The 24187-nt window shown below is 35.0% G+C and overlaps 1 protein-coding gene across 4 annotated transcripts in view; it reads right to left on the reverse strand.

Annotated features, from left to right (window-relative positions):
* The window catches only part of CCSER1 (coiled-coil serine rich protein 1), a 1293520-nt gene that overhangs the window by 466901 nt on the left and 802432 nt on the right, over positions 1-24187 (reverse strand). Inside the window, exon 10 of one of the 4 annotated variants that reach the window (XM_034671504.1) lies at positions 11852-11901. The exons of the other annotated variants lie outside the window; for them this stretch is intronic. Coding sequence (XP_034527395.1) covers positions 11896-11901 — 6 coding nt within the window. The 3' untranslated portion in view covers positions 11852-11895. Of the gene's footprint in view, positions 1-11851; positions 11902-24187 lie in introns of those variants that run through there. 4 annotated transcript variants of the gene reach the window in all.

Consider the following 24187-nt stretch of genomic DNA (forward strand, 5'->3'; position numbering starts at 1 on the left):
TTCCTTAAATTCATAGCAAACAACAGGCTTTTTATCGCATTTCTGAGTTAGGAGCACTTCACTTAGGAGTATTTGAACTTTTGCCCGATTGAAAAAGAGGTTCTAAAAACACTTCTGAGTCTCTAGTACGTAAGCTTCATATCCATGCTGCCTGATGCCTAGCCTGTTGCTCCCCAAATACGAAGGCATAAAATAGAACTGGAAGCAGTGCTTACAATTAACAAGAGGGAAGGTAGAATCAGGTCCCTCCCTTACAATCTTTAGCCTTCCGAGACTTTGTCAGTGGCCCCGCCCCCGGACAGTGATCACACTGGCTGCCTCCCTGGGTATACACTCACAAAGCGGCTCCAGGTTGGTTTCAGCCAAAAGGGGGCACCAAAAGGAGACTGAAGTACAAAGAGAAGGAAATGTTGGGGTGTATCTTTCTATCTCCTTCCTCACTTCAATACTTCTCTGACAGAGACTGCATCCCACCAAGAAAACTCTCAACTCCATTCCTGCAGCCACTCTCTGCTCGTGGCTCCAGCTTTCTATGGACTCTGGTAACACTATTTCCACTTTTTCCTTGGTACCCAGGGGTGGTGTTGGCTTCCAGCTGCCTCCATTGTGGCCATATTTCTGTAGTTATCTCTTCATTAAAAACTCCTTATTTAAACCATCTGGATGAGTTCGGTTTCCTGCTAGGGCTCTAACTGATACAGGTACAGTACTATAGTTTTGAACATTACTTACTCTATATCATTTACTTAATTAAAAGTTTAATTTTGTGTATTTGTGTGTATTTTCTTCTAGGGTTCATCTCTCAGAGAGAGTTTCAATATATATTGTAAGTTAGCTTCTTAAAAAAAAAAAAAAACGTTCAGTATAATTTGGCTTTTTCCTGGGAGACAGTAGAAACTACTATGGGAAAATTTTACCTACACAAATTTTTCACCAAGTGTGGTCCCAAGCCACCTGCATCAACATCATCTGGGAACTAGTTAAAAAATCAAATTCTCAGGCCCTCCTCAAGACTTACTGAACTAGAAACTGTTAGGGGAAGTTATTGAGAAGATGTGACTGCTGGTTGGACCAGGGCACTTGGAGGCTCCCTACCACATACCCTGTCCTTGGAATATGACATCCTCTTGTCTTCCCCACTCTCAGAAACTGCCCAAGGGCACAGCCTTGAGATAGAATGCAGTGGTGAGACTATCTGGATAGTATATGTGACTGAATCCAGTTAAGGCCTTTATCTAAAGTTTAAAGATTTGGCCAGCGGGTCTAGAAATCTACTTGTCTTGCGACTACCTAAGACAAGCCTCCTAAGTAAGCTCCTTCCTTCCTTCCTTCCCTCCATCCCTCCTTCCCTCCCTTTCTGCCTGCCTGCCTACCTATTATTTTCCTAAGATTGTATTTATTTGAGAGCAAGCAAGCATGAGCAGGGGGAAGGGCAGAGGGAGAGGGTGAAGCATGCTTCCAGATGAGCAGGGACCCTGACACAGGGCTCCATTCAGGGTCATGACCTGAACCAAGGCAGATGCTTAACCCTTAACCGACTGAGACACACAGGTGCCCCAGTTTCTTTCCGTGTTCCTGTAAACTAAAAATCTTCACTATGTCCCTATTTCATGCAATAATATCCAGGTATTATTAAAAACATCCAGAAGTTAATTCTAATCTACCTTCTTGTTCTATAAGCCTTTCTTATCTATTGAATTCCTATTTGTTATTCAAAATTTAACACGAATGGTCCTTGCCTTCAAAACCTTCCTGTGCTTCAAAAAGCAAGATGAATCTTTCATTTTTTCTGGTATTTTTGTGTGCTGCTTATGCTCCCTTAGCCACTACAAAATGTTTAGTTTTCTTTTATTTTCTTATCTTCACTTTGTTTTCTTAGTCTTCACAAGACTGTTACTGAGAGTACAAATGATGCCCAAATATTCCTTGAATGTTTTTTTTTCTAGCGTAATAGAATATAGTTGGGTTAGACATTATTAGCATACCTGACCTATCAAAAATACTGTCAATAATTGAAAATGCACACTAAAATATTCACTTACAAGGTAAAGTTCTTTGAAGAAACTTATAACATGTAAACAATATAAATAAAGGCTAGGGAATTAATTAAAATGAGATGAGTTATATAAAAATAATAGCACACATTTTCTTTTTTTCTATCATTAGACGATTGCTTTATAACAAATACTGTTCTAGATATAATGTATAAATGTAGGAGAATGATGTCCAAACTGAGAAGACAAAATAACATCTACAATATTTATGGTTCAGAAATAATCAGTGTTACTTAGAATACAACATTTATCAAGATTAAATAATATTAGAAAAAAGATGTATGTGACACAAGAATGAATCTGTGGTAGATAAATTTTTAAAGCATAGATTTATATTTTTAATGATTTATTTCATTTATTTGATACTATATCTTATCAAAATGCATCTGCTATAATGTAATCATTTAAAAATAATACTGTAAACAACTGTGGCTTTTTAAATCCTTAAATCATTACAGAATTTAGGTAACTCAAAAGGAAGATTTAATTCTCAGAAAACTGAGTAATCTCAACAGAAAAAATAGGGCTAACATTATCCAAAACAGAAAGTGGTCAAAAAGACTTTGACAGCTCTAAATTTTTAAAAACTTCATAGAAACTTATAGTTAAACCAAACAACATGAAACTTATGAGGTTTTTTTTTTTTAATATGAGAGGTATGCCATTTGTTATACATTTTACAGGAATTATTGCTAAATTTAAGAGAGTGCTTACTGGATAAGCATTTGGAAATCCTTCTGTAATCAGAAGGAATAAACATTTTGAAAATAAAATGCATTTATTAACTAAATATTTGTTGGCAAACACGTTTTTCCTGGTGCTACAGTGGACTCACTGCATAAACTACTGTTTAGGAGTAAAGTACGATCCATGTAGGACACATAGAGTATTTTAGGGCACTGTGTTAGAGGAAGAATTTATTCCATGATAACTTCATATACCTGGACAGCTTAGGGTTGTAAACAGTTATGTGAAAAATTAATCACACATTTTATGACAAAGTCAAGCTCATCCAGGCAGTGACATCTGTAATAGTCCAACTTATTTTATACACTGTCTATAAAAGATTACAATGAACCAAGTCAAAGAGATCTGCACCTTTACTTTTTTCAGTGGAACCATACACTTATATTTCTCATTTTGTCCAAAAGCAAAGGCACATATTTATGAGATGACTGACTAGTCAACACTTGGAAACTAACCTTTCTGAGAAAAGAAGGTAGGACCTTGATTAAACAACTCTTATAAACAACTGTGCTAAACAGATACAATAAAAACAGAAATATGCCTAACAGAATAATGAGTATCATAAAGTAGACTTTCAGGATGGAAGAAAAAAAAAGCCTCAGAAGGGCTAATTTGCTCCAAATATTCCCCCTTTTTTTTTTTGGAGAAGCTGGAAGTGAGGTTTTTATTTTATTTATTCATTTTTAAAGATTTTATTTATTCATTTGAGAGAGAGACAGAGAGCACAAGCAGGGAGAGAGGCAGAGGGAGAGGGATAAGTGGACTCCCTGTTGAGCAAGGAGCCTGGTGTAGGACTCAATCCCAAGACCCTGGGATCATGACCTGAACCAAAGGCAGATGCTTAACCGTCTGAGCTACCCAGGTGCCCCCTCTGCAAGTGAGGTTTTTATGTATATTTTCCACTTTTTAACATACCTGAAGTGGACCAAAGACTATTAGTTTGAGACTTTTACAAATCCTTCCTACTTTGGTTTTCATTTATGAGTCTGGTAATCCCCTTTCATTTTTAGGTTCAGAAGGTCACATCTTTCCACAGAAATGAATGACCAAGGATCTCTTTCATGATTTCTGCCTTCACAACCCTCTCAGCCCCCACAGTGGCATCGGCTCTCCCTTGCTACCTCTCTAGCACTGTGCTCTCCAACAGCAACATTAAGTTATTTAAATTTAAATTAATTAAAATACATCAAGATACATAATGTGGGTCACAATACCAAAATTTCTAGTGTTCAGTACCTATACGTGGTTGTGGCTCCCCTAGTGGATGGTGGAGGTAAAGAACATTTCCATCATTGCCAAATGTCCCACTGGACAGTGCTGGTATCTCAGTTCTTCAACTAATTATAAAACTTCTTTGCATTCTCTTCATATATTGGTAATGTGCCTTTAATGATGTTTTTTTTTTTTAATTCACAGACTTCAATTCCTCGTTCTATCATTTTTTGCGTGTTGCCAGCACATTCCTTTGCACATTTACTGGCTTACATATTTAGTGTTCAAAAACTCAAGTAGGGGGGCGCCTGGGTAGCGCAGTCGTTGGTCTGCTTTCGGCTCAGGGCGTGATCCCGGCGTTCTGGCATCGAGTCCCACATCGGGCTCCTCCACTGGGAGCCTGCTTCTTCCTCTCCCACTCCCCAGCTGTGTTCCCTCTCTCGCTGGCTGTCGCTCACATAAATAAATAAAAAAATCTTTAAAAAACAAAACAAAACAAAAAAAAAACTCAAGTAGGGGGCGCCTCGGTGGCGCAGTCGTTAAGCGTCTGCCTTCGGCTCAGGGCATGATCCTGGCGTTGTGGGATCGAGCCCCACATCAGGCTCCTCTGCTAGGAGCCTGGTTCTTCCTCTCCCACTCCCCCTGCTTGTGTTCCCTCTCTCGCTGTCTCTCTCTCTCTCTAATAAATAAAAAAATAAATAAAATCTTAAAAAAAACTCAAGTAGGATTAATAATTATTATTATACCACTTATGACTTTTGTATTATTTTTTATTTGATGGAATTAACGGCCAAGAAATATTAAGTGCAGGAATATTGTCATTCTCACAGAAGACAGTATTTTAATGATACAAATGTTTGCACATTGTTGGCAATGTGAATTCAATGTCTAGTTTCTCTGTGTGTGGTGAAAGAAACATGGAGCTACAGCCTAGAATAGTTCTTAAATAGAACTTATTATGTACTATTACTGTTTAAGTACTTTACATTTATTAATTGATTTAACCCATTGTGATAGCTACAATTATTTTTATTTTATAAGATAAGAAACTAAGGCAAACAGAGATTAAGTTAACTTACCTAAGGCTATACGATTATTAAATAGCAGGTTGAAATGCTCTAACCTTGCCTTTTTTTATTATTAGTTTGTGACTTTGGACAAGTCATGTATTTCCTTAAGGCTACACACTTATTTTTAAAATGGAGATGGTAATTTAGATGATTACTTTAAGGACCTTAAAACATATCACGAGCATGTAGGCTCCCTTTCCTCTTGTTTCTCAAAGTATCTGAGTGGCTTATCTTTAATATCTATATTTACTTGTTTTAAAATAATGTTTAAGAGTCTCTTGGGGCAGTTTTGCCTTTGGTATATGATTTTCTTCAATATCTTCAGTACTTTTTACATTTTTTATGTAAAAACCCTATATGATAAATATTTTACTAAAATTAGTGAGATGGATCAAATAAAATTCTAAGCTAATAATTATGTTTTGAGAGACAAATATGAATCTACTTAAGAAGAAGAAACAGGAAAACTAGGACTAACAGATTCCTGGTCATTTCATTTGCCTTGTACTGTGAAAAGGATCATTGTGTATTCCTTTTCCTGACCTTGTTTTGAATGTGTTTCCAGTGCATTTACATAAGATCTTATTCCAGTTCATATACTAAAGTTAATTATGGAATTACCATGCGACTGTAACAGTCTTTAGCAGAGCTTCTAGTACTGACTTCATTCTTCTCCTGAATTTTTATTTTTTGTTTTCTCATGCTTATAATTGTCTTGAATATAGTATTAATATGTATTAAAGCTTCTAACTTATGTTTCTGCTACACTGTGATGAGAATGCAAAAGCATTCCCTCTGGTTATAGCTGCATCTGTCTCAAACCAACAATCTAATTTTTTTCAGATCCATGGGGAGCCATGCTCATTATATTCACCAGGTTTAGGGCTTCAAGCATTAATTTTTTTTCTGGACACATGAATAATCAGCAAACTGTTAACAAGCGCCAAAGAAACAAGTAGATTACTTTTGTGTATTAGTGGAGGCTTATGTGACCCAATAAGATTGTATTGCTAATATTCATGCTCTTTTTGTTCAAATTGTTACTTACTGACATGCTTGGTAAGTATTACATATTGCTGTGTGCAGATGACAAAACTATTCTATTTTTGTTAGTAAACAACGTCTGGTGTAATGTCATTAGGACAAATCCTCTGAGTTATTTTTACACCGGTAGCAGAGTGTGCTAATCTAGCAATACTTTAATTCCTGAAACTTTAAGAAAAGCACCTCACGTTGGTAAACATACCAAATATTTATTTAATGTCAACAGTATAAGACTATTATTAAATCGTAGATATATAAACATGGAAGTTGGATGTTTTTGCTAGTTATTACAAATATAAAATAGGTCCAGTTACAATTATAGTGTTTACTCTAATAAATCAATAGTGTTATGCATCTGAATTTTTACATGTATAGTTTCCTTTACTCACCTGTCTCTTTTCTGTCTTCATGTTCTAACTAGAATGAGTAGAATTACAATGACCAGGATATATTCAGCAGAATTACATAGAAGATGTTCAAGCAACTCCCAACAGTGCATTTGTTTCTGTTTCTCCACAATGTGGGTTTTGACATACATGTTAACCTCCACAGGGCTCAAGGGTGTATGTTTTGCTTCCCAAAGAAAATTGACTGCAGCTCACATTATTCCAATTCAGAATTCATAGGGCAATGTATCCCAACAAAATTAGATGTGCACCCTAATCCACCAGCAGTGGCTAAATGAGAATGGTGTGTTTGGAGGGAAGGGGAAGAGATATAAATGCTGTAACATTACCATGTAAGCTTAGCGTACCTTCAAGGTAAAGAAGGGGGCTATGCACAGGACAGGCACTTCAAACTACATGTATCACACACCCATGAAAGATATTTTACTTCATCAGGTTAGCTAGAAATGAATCCTTTCAAAGACACAGACAAAGATACCTTGTTGTACAGCTTTTTGCTTTTTTGTTTTGTTTGATTGAGAGAGAGTGAGAGAGAGTGAGCACAGGGAGGGGGAGGCAGAAAGAGAAGCAGGCTCTCCACTGAGCAGGTAGCCTGACACAGGGCTCAATACCAGGACTCGGTGATCAGGACCTGAGCAGAAGGCAGACACTTAACCAACTGAGCCACCCAGGCACCCTGCTCTTTGCTTTACTGCACCTCACAGGTATGGCATTTTTTTTTTACAAATTGAAAGTTTCTGGCAGCCCTGTACAAGCAGGTCTATCAGTGCCATTGTTACAACAGCATTTGATCACTTCCTGTCTCTGTGTCACATTTCAGTATTTCTTGCAATATTTCAAATTTTTCACTATTGTTATATCTGTTATGGTCATCTGATCAATGACATTTCATGTTACGACTGTAATTACTTGGGGTACTATGAACTGCACCCATAGAAAACAGTGAGTTTAACTGATAAATGTGTGTGCTGACGACTGCAGTGACTGACTGTTCTTGTCTCTCTTCCTCTCCTCAGGCCTCCCTATTCTCTGAAGCATAATATTAAAATTAGGCCAATTCATAACCCTACAATGGCCATGAAGTGGTCAAGGGAAAGGAAGACTTGCAGTCTTTCACTTTAAATCAAAAGCAAAGGGCGCCTGGGTAGCTCAGTCAGTTAAGCGTCTGCCTTCAGCTCAGGTCACGATCCCAGGGTCCTGGGATCGAGTCCTGCATCGGGCTCCTTGCTCAGGGGGGAGCCTGCTTCTCCCTCACCCTCTGCACCCCCCTGCCATGTGTTCTCTCTCTCTCTTCAAATAAATAAATAAAATCTTTAAAAAAATAACTCAAAACACAATGGTTGACCTTGGTGAGAAAGGCATGTGGAAGCTGAGGTAGGCCAAAAGCTGGGCTTCTTGCGCCATATAGCTAAATAGTGAATGCAAAAGAAAAGTACTTGATGGAAATTAAAAGTGCTATGTCATGGATGATAAGAAAGTGAAACAGCCTTATCGCTGATATGGAGAGAGTTTAAGTGGTCCAGACAGATGATCAAACCAGTCACAACATTCCTTTAAACTAAACCCTAATCTAGAGCAATTCCCTTGATCTCTTCAATTCTATGAATGCTGAAAGATGTGAGGAAGCTATAGAAAAAAGTCTGAAGCTAACAGAAGGTGGTTTATGAAGTTTAAGCAAAGAAGCCATCTCCACAACATCAAAGAGCAAGGTGAAGCAGCATGTGCTGATTTAGAAGCTGCAGGAAGTTGTCCTGAAGATTTAGCTAAAATTATTAATGAAGGTGGCTACACTAAACAAGATTTTCAACGTAGGTGATACAGTTTTGTATTGGAAGAAGATGCCGTCTAGGACTTCCATAGCTAGAGAAGAAAGGTCACTGCCTGCCTTCACAACTTCACAGGACAGTCTGACTCTCTTATTAGGGGCTAATAAAGCTGATGACTTTAAGTTGAAGCCAATGCTCATTTACCATTTCAAAAATCCTGTGGCTTTTAAGTATTGGCTAAATCTACTTTGCTTGTGCTCTATAAATGGAACAACAACGCCTGGATGGCAGCACGTCTGTTAACAACATGGTTTACTGAACATTTCAAGCCCGCTGTTGAGAACTATGCCCGGGGGGGAAAAAAGATCCCTTTCAAAATATGACTGCTCATTGACAATGCCTTGGTCACCTGAGCTCTGATAGAGATGTACATGAAGAATAACATTGTTTTCATGGCTGCTAACACAGCATCCATTCTGCAGACCATGGATCAAAGAGTAATTTCGAGTCTTGTTATCTAATATATATATATATTTCATAATGCTATAGCTACCATGGATAGCTCTACCGGTCTATGATGGATATGGACACATTCAATTGAAAAACTTTTGGCAAGTATTCATCATCCTAGATGCCATTACAAACATTGATTGTTCATAGCAAGAGGTAAAAATATCATCTTTAACAGCAATTTGGAAGAAGTGGATTCCAACCCTCATGGACTGAGGGATCTAGGAACTTCAGTAGAGGAAGCAACTGAAAATGTGGTGGAAATAGCAAGAGAACTAGGGATAGAAGTGGAGCCTGAAAGTGTAGCTGAATTGCTGCAATCTCATGATTGAACTTTAATGGATAAGGAGTTTCTTCTTATGGATGAGCAAAGAAAGCAGTTTCTTGGGATGGGATTTACTTCTGGTGAAGATGCTGTGAAGATTGCTAAAATGATAACAAAGGATTTGGAATATTACATACACTTGGTTGATAAAGCAGCCCAGGGTTTGAGAGGATTCACTCTAATTTTGACAGTTCCACTATGGGTAAAATGTTGTCAAACAGCATCACATGCTCTAGAGAAGTCATTTGTGAAAGGAAGAGTCTATCAATGCACCAAAATTCATTGACGTCTTAATTTAAGAAATCGCTCTACCCACCCCAACCTTCAGCAACAACCATCCTGACCAGTCAGCAGCCATCAATATCAAGGCAAAACCCTCCACCAGCCAAACAAACAAACAAACAAACAAACAAAAAAACAAAAACAAAAAAAAAGCATTGTAAACTCAGATGATGGTTAGCATTTTCTAAGAATGAAGTATTTTTAATTAAGGTATATGCATTGGTTTTTCAGAGATAATGCTATTATACACTTAATAGACTACAGTATGATATGAACATAATTTTATATGCACTGGGAAACTAAAAAATTCATTTGACTCACTTTATCATGATATTTGCTTTATTGCGGTGGTCTGGAACTGCACTCACAGTATCTCCAAGGTATGTCTGTAGTGTCTTTACTGATCTACTAGTAGTTAGAGCAAAAAGGCATTTAAACATGCCTTTTTTCCCCTGAATATGCATGGCCTATTATGATGTCTTGGGAATAATTTCTATTTTCTTAGATAATTTCTATTTTCTTAATGAAGAAAGTTGAGAATTAACTAAGCTAATTAACTAGGTTCACTAGTCATTAATTTTGTGATTATCTTCCTTAGTTCCTCATTTAGGGTTATGGATTTAGCAAATAAGAATCAAGGACACCCAGTTAAATTGAGTTTAAGATAAATATTTTTGTTTAGTATAAAGAAATTTCATGCAATGCTTGGGACATACCTACACTAAAAATTATTTTTTGTTAATCTGAAATGCAGATTTAATGAGGCAGAGTTTACCTATTTTATCTAATCTTTTTTTTAATCTATTTTATCTAATCTTAGCACAGTTTTACATGCATAATTACTACTAGCATTTGTTTAGATACTTCTCTTCTAGAAATAAACTAAGAGAAAGTGATCTCTCAACCATAATTTTGTTAGAGAAATTGACAGAGTAATATAGTATTTTAAATTTTATTTAAAACTATAATTTGCCCACAGGCTTCAAGCCAACCCTGGACTTTCCCTGGCACAGTGAAGGCCTCTAGTTTTCATCCTTAATGCCTAATAACCCATATCTTTTATTAATACATTTCAGCTAATGATGTGCAAAAACATGGCTTCTTTCTTTAAACAAGATTGTTTAAATCTGCTTAATAGCTTTTTAAACTTTACGCTAAGCTATTAACTCAGGAAGTACTTACAGAGTAAGTGCTAAAATGGTACAAGTGAAGTTTAATTGAAGAATAATCTAATCGGTTCAATCTAGTATTCTGTAAGTGTACAACCAAAGATCTTATTTTCTTGTCATAGAAAAAAAAAGTCTTCAAGAATATGGAACATCCCATGATTTAAACTGCATCTCTAATCACATATTTCAAAGTTAGTGTACTACAATGATGAACCATGAGACCATGAATATCACCAGGACAACAAGAAAATAGTTTCAAGGAATGTTACAAATTCACTGGCACAGTGAAAAATACAGTAAAGGTAATTTTTCTAAATGATGTAAAACATGATTTTCAATTTAAGCTATTTTAAAGCTTTAATTCATTAAGGTCAAATACTTGAGCTTACTTTATCTTTCTTCAATAAGGAGAAACCATAGCAGGATACTGAACAATGGACATGGTGTGGGTTAGAGTTAGAGGTGAGGGGAGACTACAGGGAAATAGATGTAAAAAGGAACAATGGCAAAATTTATGATGACCTATAATTTCATATGTATGTATTGTGAAGTATAACACAAGTTTAAGATGTCACATACATTCCATCTAGCAAATGATTCTCTAGGAAATGCTTGCTTGTGTAACAATTCCATAATCTGTCTAATCTGTAAATGCCCTAAAATGCAGAATGCATTTGGTCTACCAAGACCAGTTAACAGGAGCATAAAAAGTAAACCATTAAAAGTCAAAGCACAGACTTGGATTGAAATTGCCCCAGCAAAGGATCCTGTCACAGTTGTTACTCAGATTGTTCCTATCTCTTCCCCTAGACTTATCCTCAATGAAACCATGCTGGGTTCCTAGAAAGACAAAAGCAGGCAAACAATCAAAATCAAAAGCAAACACACACACCCACATGAACGCATGCAAGCACACAGTAAAATGAAAAATTTGAAGGAACTGATTTAACACGATAAGCTGCCAGCAGCAGAAAATATAGTTTGGGGTCTATTGTAGCAACAATATGACAGGACTGTTGGAGAAAAAGGTTGCTCCTTTTTAGGTAAGAGTGCTTGGTGTTGCTGTTGTAATAATCACATCTGAAAATACCCTGCTGTTTTTGGCACAGTGTGCTGGTTCTTGCAGAGGAGAAAACTTTCAGAGAGGCTCAGCTTTGCCACAGAATGACCAGCCAGTATTGAAAGGACTTCTGACTGGCATCAGTGCCAGGGGCAGCAGCAATAATGGAATAGATATGTACCTTCACAGGAATTCCTGGCTTTCCAAAAGGGTTCCTGAGGCCTCAGCATGTAACATCATCTCCAAGTGTCAGAGCTGAAACCCAGAAATGAATGAATGAAGTGGAAATGAAAACACATGTATTTCTAAGCATAATGAGGTTCTCTCAGTAATAAGAAGGTGACTTTAAAAAGCTGAAGATTCCTTAAGAGCAACTGAGGGACAGATAGATGTATACTGTTTCTTCCACCATTATTCTATCTTTCTATTTTTTTAACTTCCAGGCTGGACACCATAGAAAACACAAATTCTATGAGACAAACTAGTTCTAGAAAATATTTGTGTCTATTAGATCAAGGCTATAAGATTATCAGAATGCACATGTTCCTGCAAAGGCATTTTATAAAACTGTAATGGCTAGATAGCAACATTTCATCTTAAATTTTTTATTTACTCTTAAATATGTAAATATATAGAATATTTAATATACTTATATATTAATGTAACAGATTCCTTCATCAAATATTGCACTGACAAAAATACAATTGTGCTCTTCTAACATGATCTTCCTTATATGACTATGTGGTAATTTAGATAAGAGAGAACTACTAATAAATTCTATTTTCAACTGTCTACAATTTTGCATTATGTCTCCAACTGTAAATAGAAATAAGAAGTACAACTCATATAATTTGGATGCATTAGCCTTATTTTGGATAACAGAATTGAAATATGTCAGGTAGCGCCTTTCTTTTATTTCTCTTAAGGGTTGTCACTGGACAATACTTAAGAAACCTCCTTTGTGCAAATTTTGACAGGTTTAATAAACAAAGGATTTTAGTATTTACAGATTTTTTTTGAGTCCAACTAATAAATGACAAAACTTTCTTTAATTTCTCATTCGAGTTCTTATTTACAACTTAAATAAATCTGATTCTCAGATGGTCTATAGTGAAGAATAATTTTTTTAAAAACTTCAATCTATCACACATCAATGTTTTGGAAAATGCAATATAAATCAATCCTAGAAATAAAATTAAAAACAAAAATACAAACAATTGAAGCCCCTCTTTTTCTGTTAGAGTCAACAGATATAAAATTACTCCATCAAATATCTATAAATGTTTGTAAATACCTTACTTTTAACTTCTATACTTACTTTATACTAACAATAGATCACACTTGGAGGAGCATTGGATTAAATGGCCCAATACATACTGACTTTGAGAGTTCTCACAATTACAAGATACAGAGAAATTTAACCATTTGAAACATTCCTTACTTCTATATGTTGTATTTCTCTTTGAATCTCTGTGTGTGCTCACACATATCAACTGAAACCAAATGAATCATTCACACGAGATCTTTAAAAACCCAGTCAACTTTGGAGTTTGCCTTATAGAGTATTACCACTGCTCCCACCACTGGAGAAATTTCATTACAAGGAATTTGTGGGTATGGTTCAGAGGAGACTTACTATACATCATTTGCTCCTGTGTCTTTTACAGTATGTAGCACATTCCTGATGGTCAATATGCAAGTTGAGTAACTGAAGCACTCCAAATAAAATTCATTAAGAAAAGAGGAAATTAAAAATTGTCTATGATACAAAAATGTGATTTTGAATAAAAAAGGGAAGAGCCACCTTGTTTTTCACAAAAATATTTGCACTGAAAAATTAGATTGCAAATATATATGCTGTCATTGCAAATAATTATTTCTTTTTACTTAGTTGCTGTCTATAGATCAGTTTGAAATGTTTATGATTTATTTAATCAGTCTAAGACTGGTGATTGTATTTTCTCTGTCACTTCTAAGTGTCTATACAAAAATCTGAAGGAAATTTTTTTGCTTTTAATCATATGTACTAGCTCATGGAAAGTAGATTTTCATGCTTTTGTACAGTGTGTGCTGTGATTTCTCTTCTAACACTGACTTAGAAATCACTGAGGAAGAAAGGAAAAGAAAAAAAAGAAGCAAAGATAGAGACTGCCATAAAATATGACAAGAAATTTAAAAATTGCCTTGTGAGTTTAAAAACAAACCTTGCCAATTCTTCCTTATTCACATATATATTTAATTTCAAAAGTCAGTTGGTTCTTGTTGGCACATTTCTTAATGGAAAGGTGTTCCCTGTAGGAACATTTCTTTAAGACATTAACTTCAAAGTATTTAATTTTTTTAAACAATGTAAAAGATTGTAGCAAGAAGTCTGGGTTAGTTAACAGGAGTGGTTTAATCTTTTCATATGATACAGTATATATTAAATCACATTTTTAAAATATTTATTCATTTGAGAGAGAGAGAGAGAGAGACAGCTTGAGAGTGGGGGAGGGGTAGAGGGAGAGGGAGAAGGAGGAAATCTCAAGCAGACTCCCTACTGAGTGGAGACCCAAACATGGGGTTCAATCTCATGACCCTGTGACCATACCCTGAACCAAAATCAAGAGTCAGATGCTTAACTGGCTGAGCCACCCAGGCACCACTAGGTCACATTTCTATAAGCAAGCCTCAAGGTCCCTGAGTTTCAGTTTCCAAGTAGAAAGAAGAAAAAATAGACAAAGCAGAAACAAAATATAAGCACCTTAGGTATTTTTTCCCTAATGACAAATTGGGAAATAGACATGATCTAAAGCCAAATATATTGGGTTATAGGTACAAACTCCAAATTTCCTAGTATTTTCTTGCTCTTACAAAATTGCCAAGGCATATACTTTCAATGAGTGACACGTTTATTGAAATTACTTAGGAAACAGTTATCAAAGCATATATATCCTTCAAGAAATAAGTACATACAACTTTGCAAGGCTTGTGGGTCTATACCAACATCCATGCTATCGAGGTTATATTACTTCTAGTATTATATGCAAATTTAAATTTGAACTCCAACCACAGATAAAACTATATCTTAAGTAAGCATTTATTTTCAAAGTGATTTTTTTCTGGTAAGTTTTAATATTGACTTTCTTATTCCTTTTTTTTTTTTTTTTGCCTCAAATTGTAGGCACATTACATTTTTCATCCTTGATAAATAGCTCTATGAACTTTTCTTCAATTAAAGTTGATGCCAAATTCTACTTCTGAAAGCTATCATCAGTTTGAAATTACATGTATGTTCTTTATTCTTTGAAAACAATTAGGTCAATGTACCATATTTGTTCACAGTTGTCCATAATTGGAGAGTGAGCTTAAAGAAATAGCAGTGTATAATGACAAAGATTTACTTATTTACTTATGGGCAAAACCATTATGCTCTCTAAAGTAGTCTGCCATGTACTATGCTCTAAGGATCCCATTCGTCAATGACTTCTGTGGCATTTCAGGGGGGATTTTCATGTAAATCACTTCTGAAGTCCATGTAATATGCCTCTTCTGAGTGAGTTACGTAACATAACTATTCATCATTATTGATTACTCTCTCTGGCTGTAAGCAACAGATGCAAATCTGCTTATGAAAAAGAAGAAAGGCTAGGTGTGTACATGATTACACATAACTAGAGGCACAAGTTTGCCTTATTTGTCCTCTAATCGTGATGTGGACTTTCAAAATCTGTACAAAGCTGATAATATTGCCTTTCCATTCTCTTGACATTATCAAATTTTGCAACCACTAAGATAGACTCCAATGAGGAATTCTCATAAAGTAAGCTAAAATCATTTGTGTTTTTAAACTAAGTATGTCATGATTATGTCTTTTGTAATGTAAAACTAAGTAGTAGCAAAAATAAATTTTAAATAGTTTTACACAAAACCCATGAATATTAGTTTTCAAATCTGAAAGTCGCCAGTGTAGAGCATTTTAGATAAGAGACTCAGGTCAAAATACATATTTTATAAATCAATTTATAAATAGATTTACTTATAGAGGTAAAAGCAGAGACCTTGTCCCAAAAATGGAAATGAATATTAAAGTGAAGCATCATAAAATGGTGCATTATGAAGCATTTCATAAACTGAAATTTTGACTAGTAAAAATAAAATATCCATTATCATATCATTTTTGAACTTACGATAGTCTAGTAATTTATTAATAATCATTTACTGAGAGGCTCTGTCAGACACGGCACTATCCAAGGGAGATGAAGGAGTTAGACGTGATCTTCTACACAGAAGAGTATAGAAGGGAAAGTCAATTAAACAAATAAGTCATTGTCACAATAATATGGGGTTAGCATAGTCATAGGGGAAGTATAGTATGCTATAACACAGTATGGCATCCAGCAAAGTCTCAGAAACCCAGATCTTCTGAGGTAAGATTTACATTTTTTGTATTTATGTATTTATTTATGTATATTTTGACAGAGAAAGAATGAGAGCACAAGTAGGGGGAAGAGCAGACAAAGGCAGAGGGAGAAGCAGGCTCCCCACTGAGCAAGGAGCCAGACGTGGGCTTGATCCCAGGACCCTGGGAACATGACCAGAGCCAAAGGCAGCCGCTTAACCAACTGAGCCACCCAGGTGCTCCCCTGAAGCAACATTTAACTTTACAACTGTAGAGTAAGGATTGGTCCACTCAAAGATAAGGCATAGGAGATAATGTACCAGGCAAAGGTAGGAACAGCATGAGGAAAAAAAAAAAAAAAAACAAACTCAGAGGCCTGAAACACTACGGTATTAAACTTAGAGCAAAAGACAAAAGCGAACAAAAATGGTAGAGCAACAGTTTAGCATACTATAGAGGTATGACAAGAAATGATGCCAAAGAAGTGGGCAAATGCCAGATTATGGAGGGCTTGATAACATTATTAAGGAGAAAAATTCCTATCCTAAGGATAATGGAAAGTCATTAAGGATTTTAAACTGGGAAATAATCTGACCAAACGTATGTTTTGTAAGATGATTCCATCTGTCAAGGCCACTGGAGAATGGCATCAAGATTGAAGATAAAGAGATAATTTAAGAGACCAGTAATCCAAATGAGAGATGAAGATGATCTGTGTATTTAGACACAGATAATGCTAAGCGATATAAGTCAAGCAGAGAAAAACAATTATCATATGGTTTCACTCATTTATGGAACATAAGAAGTAGGGAGATCGGTAGGAGATGAAAGGGAAGAAGAAAGGAGGGGTTAACAGAAGGGGGAATGAACCATGAGACTATGGACTCTGGGAAACAAACTGAGGGCTTCAGAGGGGAAGGGGTGGGGGAATGGGATAGACTGGTGATGGGTAGTAAGGAGGGCACGTATTGCATGGTGCACTGGGTGCTATACGCAACTAATGAATCATCGAACTTTACATCAAAAACCAGGGATGGTGACTAACATAATAAAAAAATATTATAAAAAAATAAAAGTAGAAACCCCCCCCGATGAATACATTAGGAAATTTTGATGTACATACACACACACACACACACACACGCGCGCGCGCGCGCGCGCAGGAATATTACTCAGCCATCAAAAAGGAATGAAATATTGCCAATTGCAATGGCATGGATGGAGTTAGAGTGTATTATGCTAAGCGAAATAAATTGGTCTGAGAAAGACAAACTCCATGTGATTTCACTCATGGGTGGAATTTAAGAAACAAAACAGATGAATATAGGGGAAAGAGGAAAAAGGGAGGGGGCAAACCAAGAAACAGACTCTTAACAATAGAGAACAAACTGAGGATTGATGGAGGTGAGCAGGGGATGGGCTAGATGGGTGATGGGTATTAAGGAGGACACTTGTGAGGAGCACTGGGTGTTGTATATAAGTGATGAATCACTAAATTCTACTCCTGAAACTCATATTACACTATATGTTAACTAAATAAAAACAAAACAAACAAAAAATAGAAGCAACTGAAAGCCATATTAGTGCAAGATTGTAGTCTAATGTAAAATGTCTTTAGTGGTGTTTTCTAATCCTTCACATGTCCCCATTTTATTATCTTTTCCTTCGTCTTCCATTGCTATTGTTACAAAACTTGTTCATTTTCCTCAGGCCTCTATTTCTTCCTCATTAGGAGAAAGAGAGAAGGAGTTAGATGTCTTCAGAGCTGAACTTACATCTGCTTTCACTAAGAAAACCAAGGCCCTTAGGCATAAGCTACCTCTCTACTTCCCTTCTACTACTGACCACTCTCTGCTCCAACAATCTTATCATTCTACTTATTCTTATTACCCCCCACCTGAGGTGTCCTTGGGAGGCAGTTCTTTCAGACATACCAGCACCCCTGCTGAGCTGTATTCCTTCCTGTCTCTTACAGCCTTTCCTTATGGCTTCTTCTCCTTGTACCCAACTCCTCCTCCTTACTCCTACAGTACCCTTAACACATAAAAATGCTTGAACTACTCACACTTTAAAAACAAAACCAACTAATTAACTAACTTAAAGCAAAAAACAAAAACAGCAACAACTTATCTTTCTAAAACTACATCCTCCCACTCATACTAGCAGGGAGTTAGATCATTAGGGATAGACCATTTCTATCATGAGAACTATTAACAATGGTAGGTAATTAGAATAGGCAGAGATTAATTTTATTAATTTTACTAAGCCTAGAATGTGCAGTCCCTATCATGGTCATAATCATGGCAGAGATGACAGTAAAAATGACAAGGATGATGATAATATTGATGATTTAAAATATGTCAAAAGTTTATAATATATTTAAAATATGCAAGGAATAATTTTCCTGTTGTTTATTCAAGTCAGAAAAAATCATCATATGTAATTATATTAATTCTGCAGATACATTAAAAATGAATTTCAGGAGACTTTAAAGACATAAAACAGTATGAGGCACCTGGGTGGTTCAGTCGGTTAAGCGTCTGCCTTTGGCTCAGATCATGATCTCATGGGTCATGGGATCAAGCCCCACTTTAGGCTCCCTGTTCAGTGGGGAGTCTGCTTAAGATTCTCTTTCCCCTCTCTTTCTCTGCCCCTCCCCCCACCTGCATGCATGCTCTCTCTCTCCAATAAGCCTAAAAAAAAATACATACAACAGTATAAAACTATATATAAGTCATTTCACTGAAATCTGTTTTGTTAACATTTTTGAAGAAAAATAAAATGTATGGGGCGCCTGGGTGGCACAGCGGTTAAGCGTCTGCCTTCGGCTCAGGGCATGATCCCAGCATTATGGGATCGAGCCCCACATCAGGCTCCTCTGCTATGAGCCTGCTTCTTCCTCTCCCACTCCCCCTGCTTGTGTCCCCTCTCTCGCTGGCTGTCTCTATCTCTGTTGAATAAATAAATAAAATCTTAAAAAAAAAAAGAAAAGAAAAGAAAAAGAAAATGTACATGCTTAAAATTGAAAGTTATTTAATATCATTCAACTTCAAATGAAAATGTAGACATATTAAAACTACACTTATTGTTAGTATATTTTAATAAATTTTTCCTACTACTTAAAGCCTAAAACTTGTGTAAATCGCATGAATGTAGACAGAAGACTCTCCATCCAAATAAGAAATCTGTTCAGCAATAAATATTCATAGGGAAATGAACATCAGCGTTTTAAATGAAATCTTTATATTATCAGGTACCAAGCCTATACATATTTTTTTCACATTTACAAAAATGCCATTAAACTTAATCATTCACATTTTATATTTGACTAGATCTAAGGTTTTTATGGATGTGGAATTCAAAATATTTTAATAGTATAAAGGAGAGCAAATATATGAACTGGTTAAGAACCTTTTCAGACACTGACACTGGAGTTTATTCTCCAGTTATTACTGAATAGCCTTTAATACATTTGGTCTAAAACTAAAAGATTATTATGTTTTTGCATTATGAAAGCAATCTTTTACATAGCAAATTAACTACTAATATTGCATGGACTTTATAATAGGCACATATTAATAGACATTTAAATACTGTATTCTCTCAAATATAAAAATCAATTTGGATATAATAATGCAGCTATATTAAAATAACACCTGAGAAAAATTAGCCCCTATAACTTAAAAGCTTTATTTATATTAAAGATTGATAAAACTATTATAAATTTATACCCCCCCAAGCAACTGGTTTATGGATTATTTAGGCCCTTGGTTAAAATTAATTCTTTTCCTCCCTTCCTCCTTCCCTTTTTTCTTTCCTTCCATTTAAATAATTAGGACTTTCACATTCATTCCATGTCATGAACAAAGACAGCAGCTAATCACAGTAGCAGATTAGTTAAGACAAACTGGCGAAAAAGAAATATTTGAAAAGCAGTAGATTCAATTAAAAATTTGAATAGGGATTATTTTTCTGATATTACCTACTTTTAATAATATAACAGCACAGATAGAACTTTGCTGGTATATAGCCCAACTCATTTGAACGTAACAGTATTTTTTTTATTATAAACCTATGAATTAACTTATAAAATAGGTTTATAATGAAAATATAACTTTCCTGTAATATTATTATATTCGACTTACATATAGGCGAGGTGAGTTATTAAATAATAAAATAGATGTATAGGCTCGTTATTTAATAAATATAGGATGGAAATAAATATATATTAATCTTCCCAAAAAACAACAAAAACAACAAATTCATTTGGGGCCAGTGAGCTATTCAGTGTGCTTGCATTTATATTGTACTTTTTCTGTTAAAGGAACACAAAGCTTTGAAAAGTAATTTATTCTCACACTATCCACTGAGATAAACTACGGGTTCAATTTTCTTTAAACTTGAAATTTTCTCTGTCAAATATTGTCCCCTTCCAGTACTACATGGATAGACTTTAATTATCTCCGGTATGGCATCCAAATTTTGCAGAACAAGAAAAACTAAACAAAAAGCAAACAAACAAAAACAAAGTAAGCCATCATAATCAATTATACATTTTTATAGCATTTTGTATTTTTAGCATAAATCAAGCTAAATACCTGATTCCTAATCTCTCATTTAGGATTATGTATGAAGTGGATACCTACTGGTATTTTTTAATCTATGTTTATACTTGTTTTGAATTTGTCAAGAAATAACACTCTGGCTTTGTTTTAAAAAAGACAAAACAAGAATTTGTATATTACAATGAGTGAGTAAACTGCTTCAAGTAAGAGTATTGTAACAACCTCAGAAGAATTACATAAAAAAAATGCTTAAGGCTTACAGAATATAACTTTTACAGAATATAAGGTTTAAAGAATATAGCGGCTTTTATACCACAAGTAGTGATAGTGAGAGAGCTGGTCTGAAAAAGTAGAGGCAGCAAGGTAGTTTTAGGGGTAGAAGCAACAGTAAGTCAGTTATATAGGGAAAAAAAAGCTGATATCACTCATATTTTTATTAAACTTATTAGAATTACTCCTATAAGGTTTTTTAAATTATTGTTTTTATATGGCAATATTTGGCAACTTTAATCTACATAAAAGACAGATTTCTGAGGCTTGAAATAGCTGAGCAATACTAAATAATGGGCAGCAAAATCTATCCATGTGTCCAGCCGGTGTAAGAGGTGAAGAAAAGTCCCCAGAAAATTAAAAGCCTGCCAAAGAGTTTTTCTAAAGATCTCATTCTCCTAAGTAATAAACGACACCTTCGTATATATATTCATGAAAGCTATAACATGATGGACTGCTATGCGCTTGGTTTTTAAACTGGCAGCATAGATTGCAGATTGAGGTCATGACCTCTTACTCAGAGAATTGTCAGAAAAAGAGTTGGAAAAACAAAGAAGGAAAATAAGGAATGCCACAGGATACATAGGAAGGCTTGGTGAAAGAAAATACTTGGAAATAACAAAGATCAGAGCAGAAATAAGTGAAATAGAGATTTAAAAAAAGAAAATAGAAAAGATTAATAAAACAAAGAGATGGTTCTCTGAAAAGATAAACAAAATTGACAAGCCTTAAGCTGTAAAGAAAGAGGACTCAAATAAATAAAAACAAATAAAGAGGAGACATAACTGATACCTAGAAGAAATGGGTAAATTCCTAGAAACATACAACCTACCAAGAACTGAATCATGATGAAACAGAAAATCTGAACAGACCAGTTACTAGTAAGAGGACTGAATCTGTAATCAAAAACCTCCCAACACACAAAAGTCCAGGACCAGACAGTCTTACTGGTGAGTCTACCAAACAGTCAAAGAATTAATAACAATCCCACTCAAGCTCTTCCAGAAAATAGAAGGGGAAAAGCTTCAAAACTCACTTTACAAGGCCAGCATTACCCTGATAACAAAATCAGAGAAGAATGCAACAAGAAAATAAAATTACAGGCCAATACCCCTGGTGAATATAAGTGCAAAAATCCTTAATAAAATATTAGCAAAACAAATTCACAATACATTAAAAGTATCATTCACCATGACTAAGTGAGTTTTATTCCAGGGATGCAAGGATAATTCAACCTCTGCAAAATAATCAGTGTGATATAGCACATTAACAAAATGAAGGATACAAATCATGTGATCATCTCAATAGACGTAGAAAAAGCATTTGACAAAATTCAATATCCATTTGTGATTAAAACAAAAACAAAACAAAAGACCTCTCAACAAGTAGGTATAGAGGCAATGTACCTCAACATCATAAAGGCCATATGTGACAAGCCATAGCTAACATCAAACTCAATGGTGAAAGGCTGAAAGTTTTTCCTCTAACATCAGGAACAGCACATGGATGCCTACTCTTGCCACTTTTATTCAACATAATATTGTGAGTTCTAGACAGAGGAAGTAGGCAGAAAAAAGAAAAGTCATCCACATTGGAAAGGAAAAAGTAAAACTCACTACTTGCAGATGACATCATATTATATATAGAAAACCATAAAGATATAAACATAAAAATAACTTTAGAACTAATAAATTTAGTAAATTTGTAAGATATAAAATGAATATACAAAAATCTGTTACATTTTTATGTGATAATAACAAAGCAGAAGAAAGAGAAAACAGTTGCACTTACAGTTGCATCATGTAGAATAAAATACCTATATATAAACTTAGCCAAGAAAGTAAAAGACCTGCACATTGAAAATTATAAGACATTAATAAAAGAAATTGAACAAGACACAAATAAATGAAAAGATATTCTGTGCTCATGAACTGGAAGATTTAATGTTAAAATGTGCATACTACCCAAAGTAATTTACAGATTCAATGCAATCCCTACCAAAATTCCAATGACATTTTTCACAGAAATAAAAGAAACAATTCTAAAATTTCTATTTCTGGCTATGATCAAAAAGACAAGAAATAACATAATTCTGAATTGATGATATAGCAATTTCAATTCTGGGTATTTATCCAAAGGTGGGGGGGGGCACTAATTGGAAAAGGTGTATGTCTCCCTATGTTCACTGTAGCATTATTTAGAATAGCCAAGATATGGAAACAGTCTAAGTGTCCATCAATGGCTGAATGGATAAATAATATTTATACACACACACACATACATACACCCACACATACACACACACACACAGAGGAATATTATTCAGCCATAAGAAAGAAGGAATTTATGCAATTTGCAATAACATGGATGGACTTTAAGAACATTATGGTAATGAAATAAGTCATTCATACAAATGCAAATACTATATGATCTCACTTATATGTGGAACCTAAAAAGAACAAAAACAAAACTAAGATCATAAATACAGAGAATAGACTGATGGTTGCCAGAGGGGAGTGGTGAGAGGGTAGGTCAAGTGGGTGAATGAATGAACTCAAAGGGTACAAACTTCCATTTATAAAATAAATACATCATGGGGATGTAATGTAAAGCATGGCGATATAGTTAATAATTCTGTAGTGTATATTTGAAAGTTGTTAAGAAAGTAAATTGTAAAAATTCTCATCACAAGAAAAAAAATTGTAATGTACAGTGACGAACATTAACTATATTTATTGTGATCACTTCACAGTATACAAATATCGAATCATTATGTTGTACTGCTGAAACTAATTATAATGCTATATTCAATTATACTCAATAAAACAAAAGAAAAAAAGGAAAAGACTTGGATCTAGAAAATCATGTTGGTGACTTTAAGTGGTTCTGGAGTGGAGTGAAATTCTGTGAATGTCAGATAATGTTTTTATGGATTGTTTTAAATTCTATTTAATGTGACTCCATTTCTCCCCGGGCTGATGTAGTTTGTGTGACCTTGAGCAATTTATTCTCTTTGAGAGAAACTCCTTTTACCTTTCAACAAGGAGGCATTCAGTTAACCATGATGATTTCTTTAATTTGCAGTATTATCTACCTTTGAAGAGTCTCCAGACTGTAGGAAATCCTAAGGTGTGTCTTGGGTGTGTAACAACCTGAAGGTTAATCCCCATCTCACAGAATTATGAAAAATCAATTTTGGTAATGTCAGTGTGTGTGTGTGTGTGTAAAAATGTTTTGTAATAAGTAAAACACAATAAAAATGGGAAGTGGTCTTAATATGCTGTCAGAGAACAGTATTTTTCACTGAAGACTACATGCCACAACA

The sequence above is a fragment of the Ailuropoda melanoleuca genome, chromosome 11 (genome assembly GCF_002007445.2).
Source record: "Ailuropoda melanoleuca isolate Jingjing chromosome 11, ASM200744v2, whole genome shotgun sequence".
Lineage (NCBI taxonomy): Eukaryota > Metazoa > Chordata > Mammalia > Carnivora > Ursidae > Ailuropoda > Ailuropoda melanoleuca.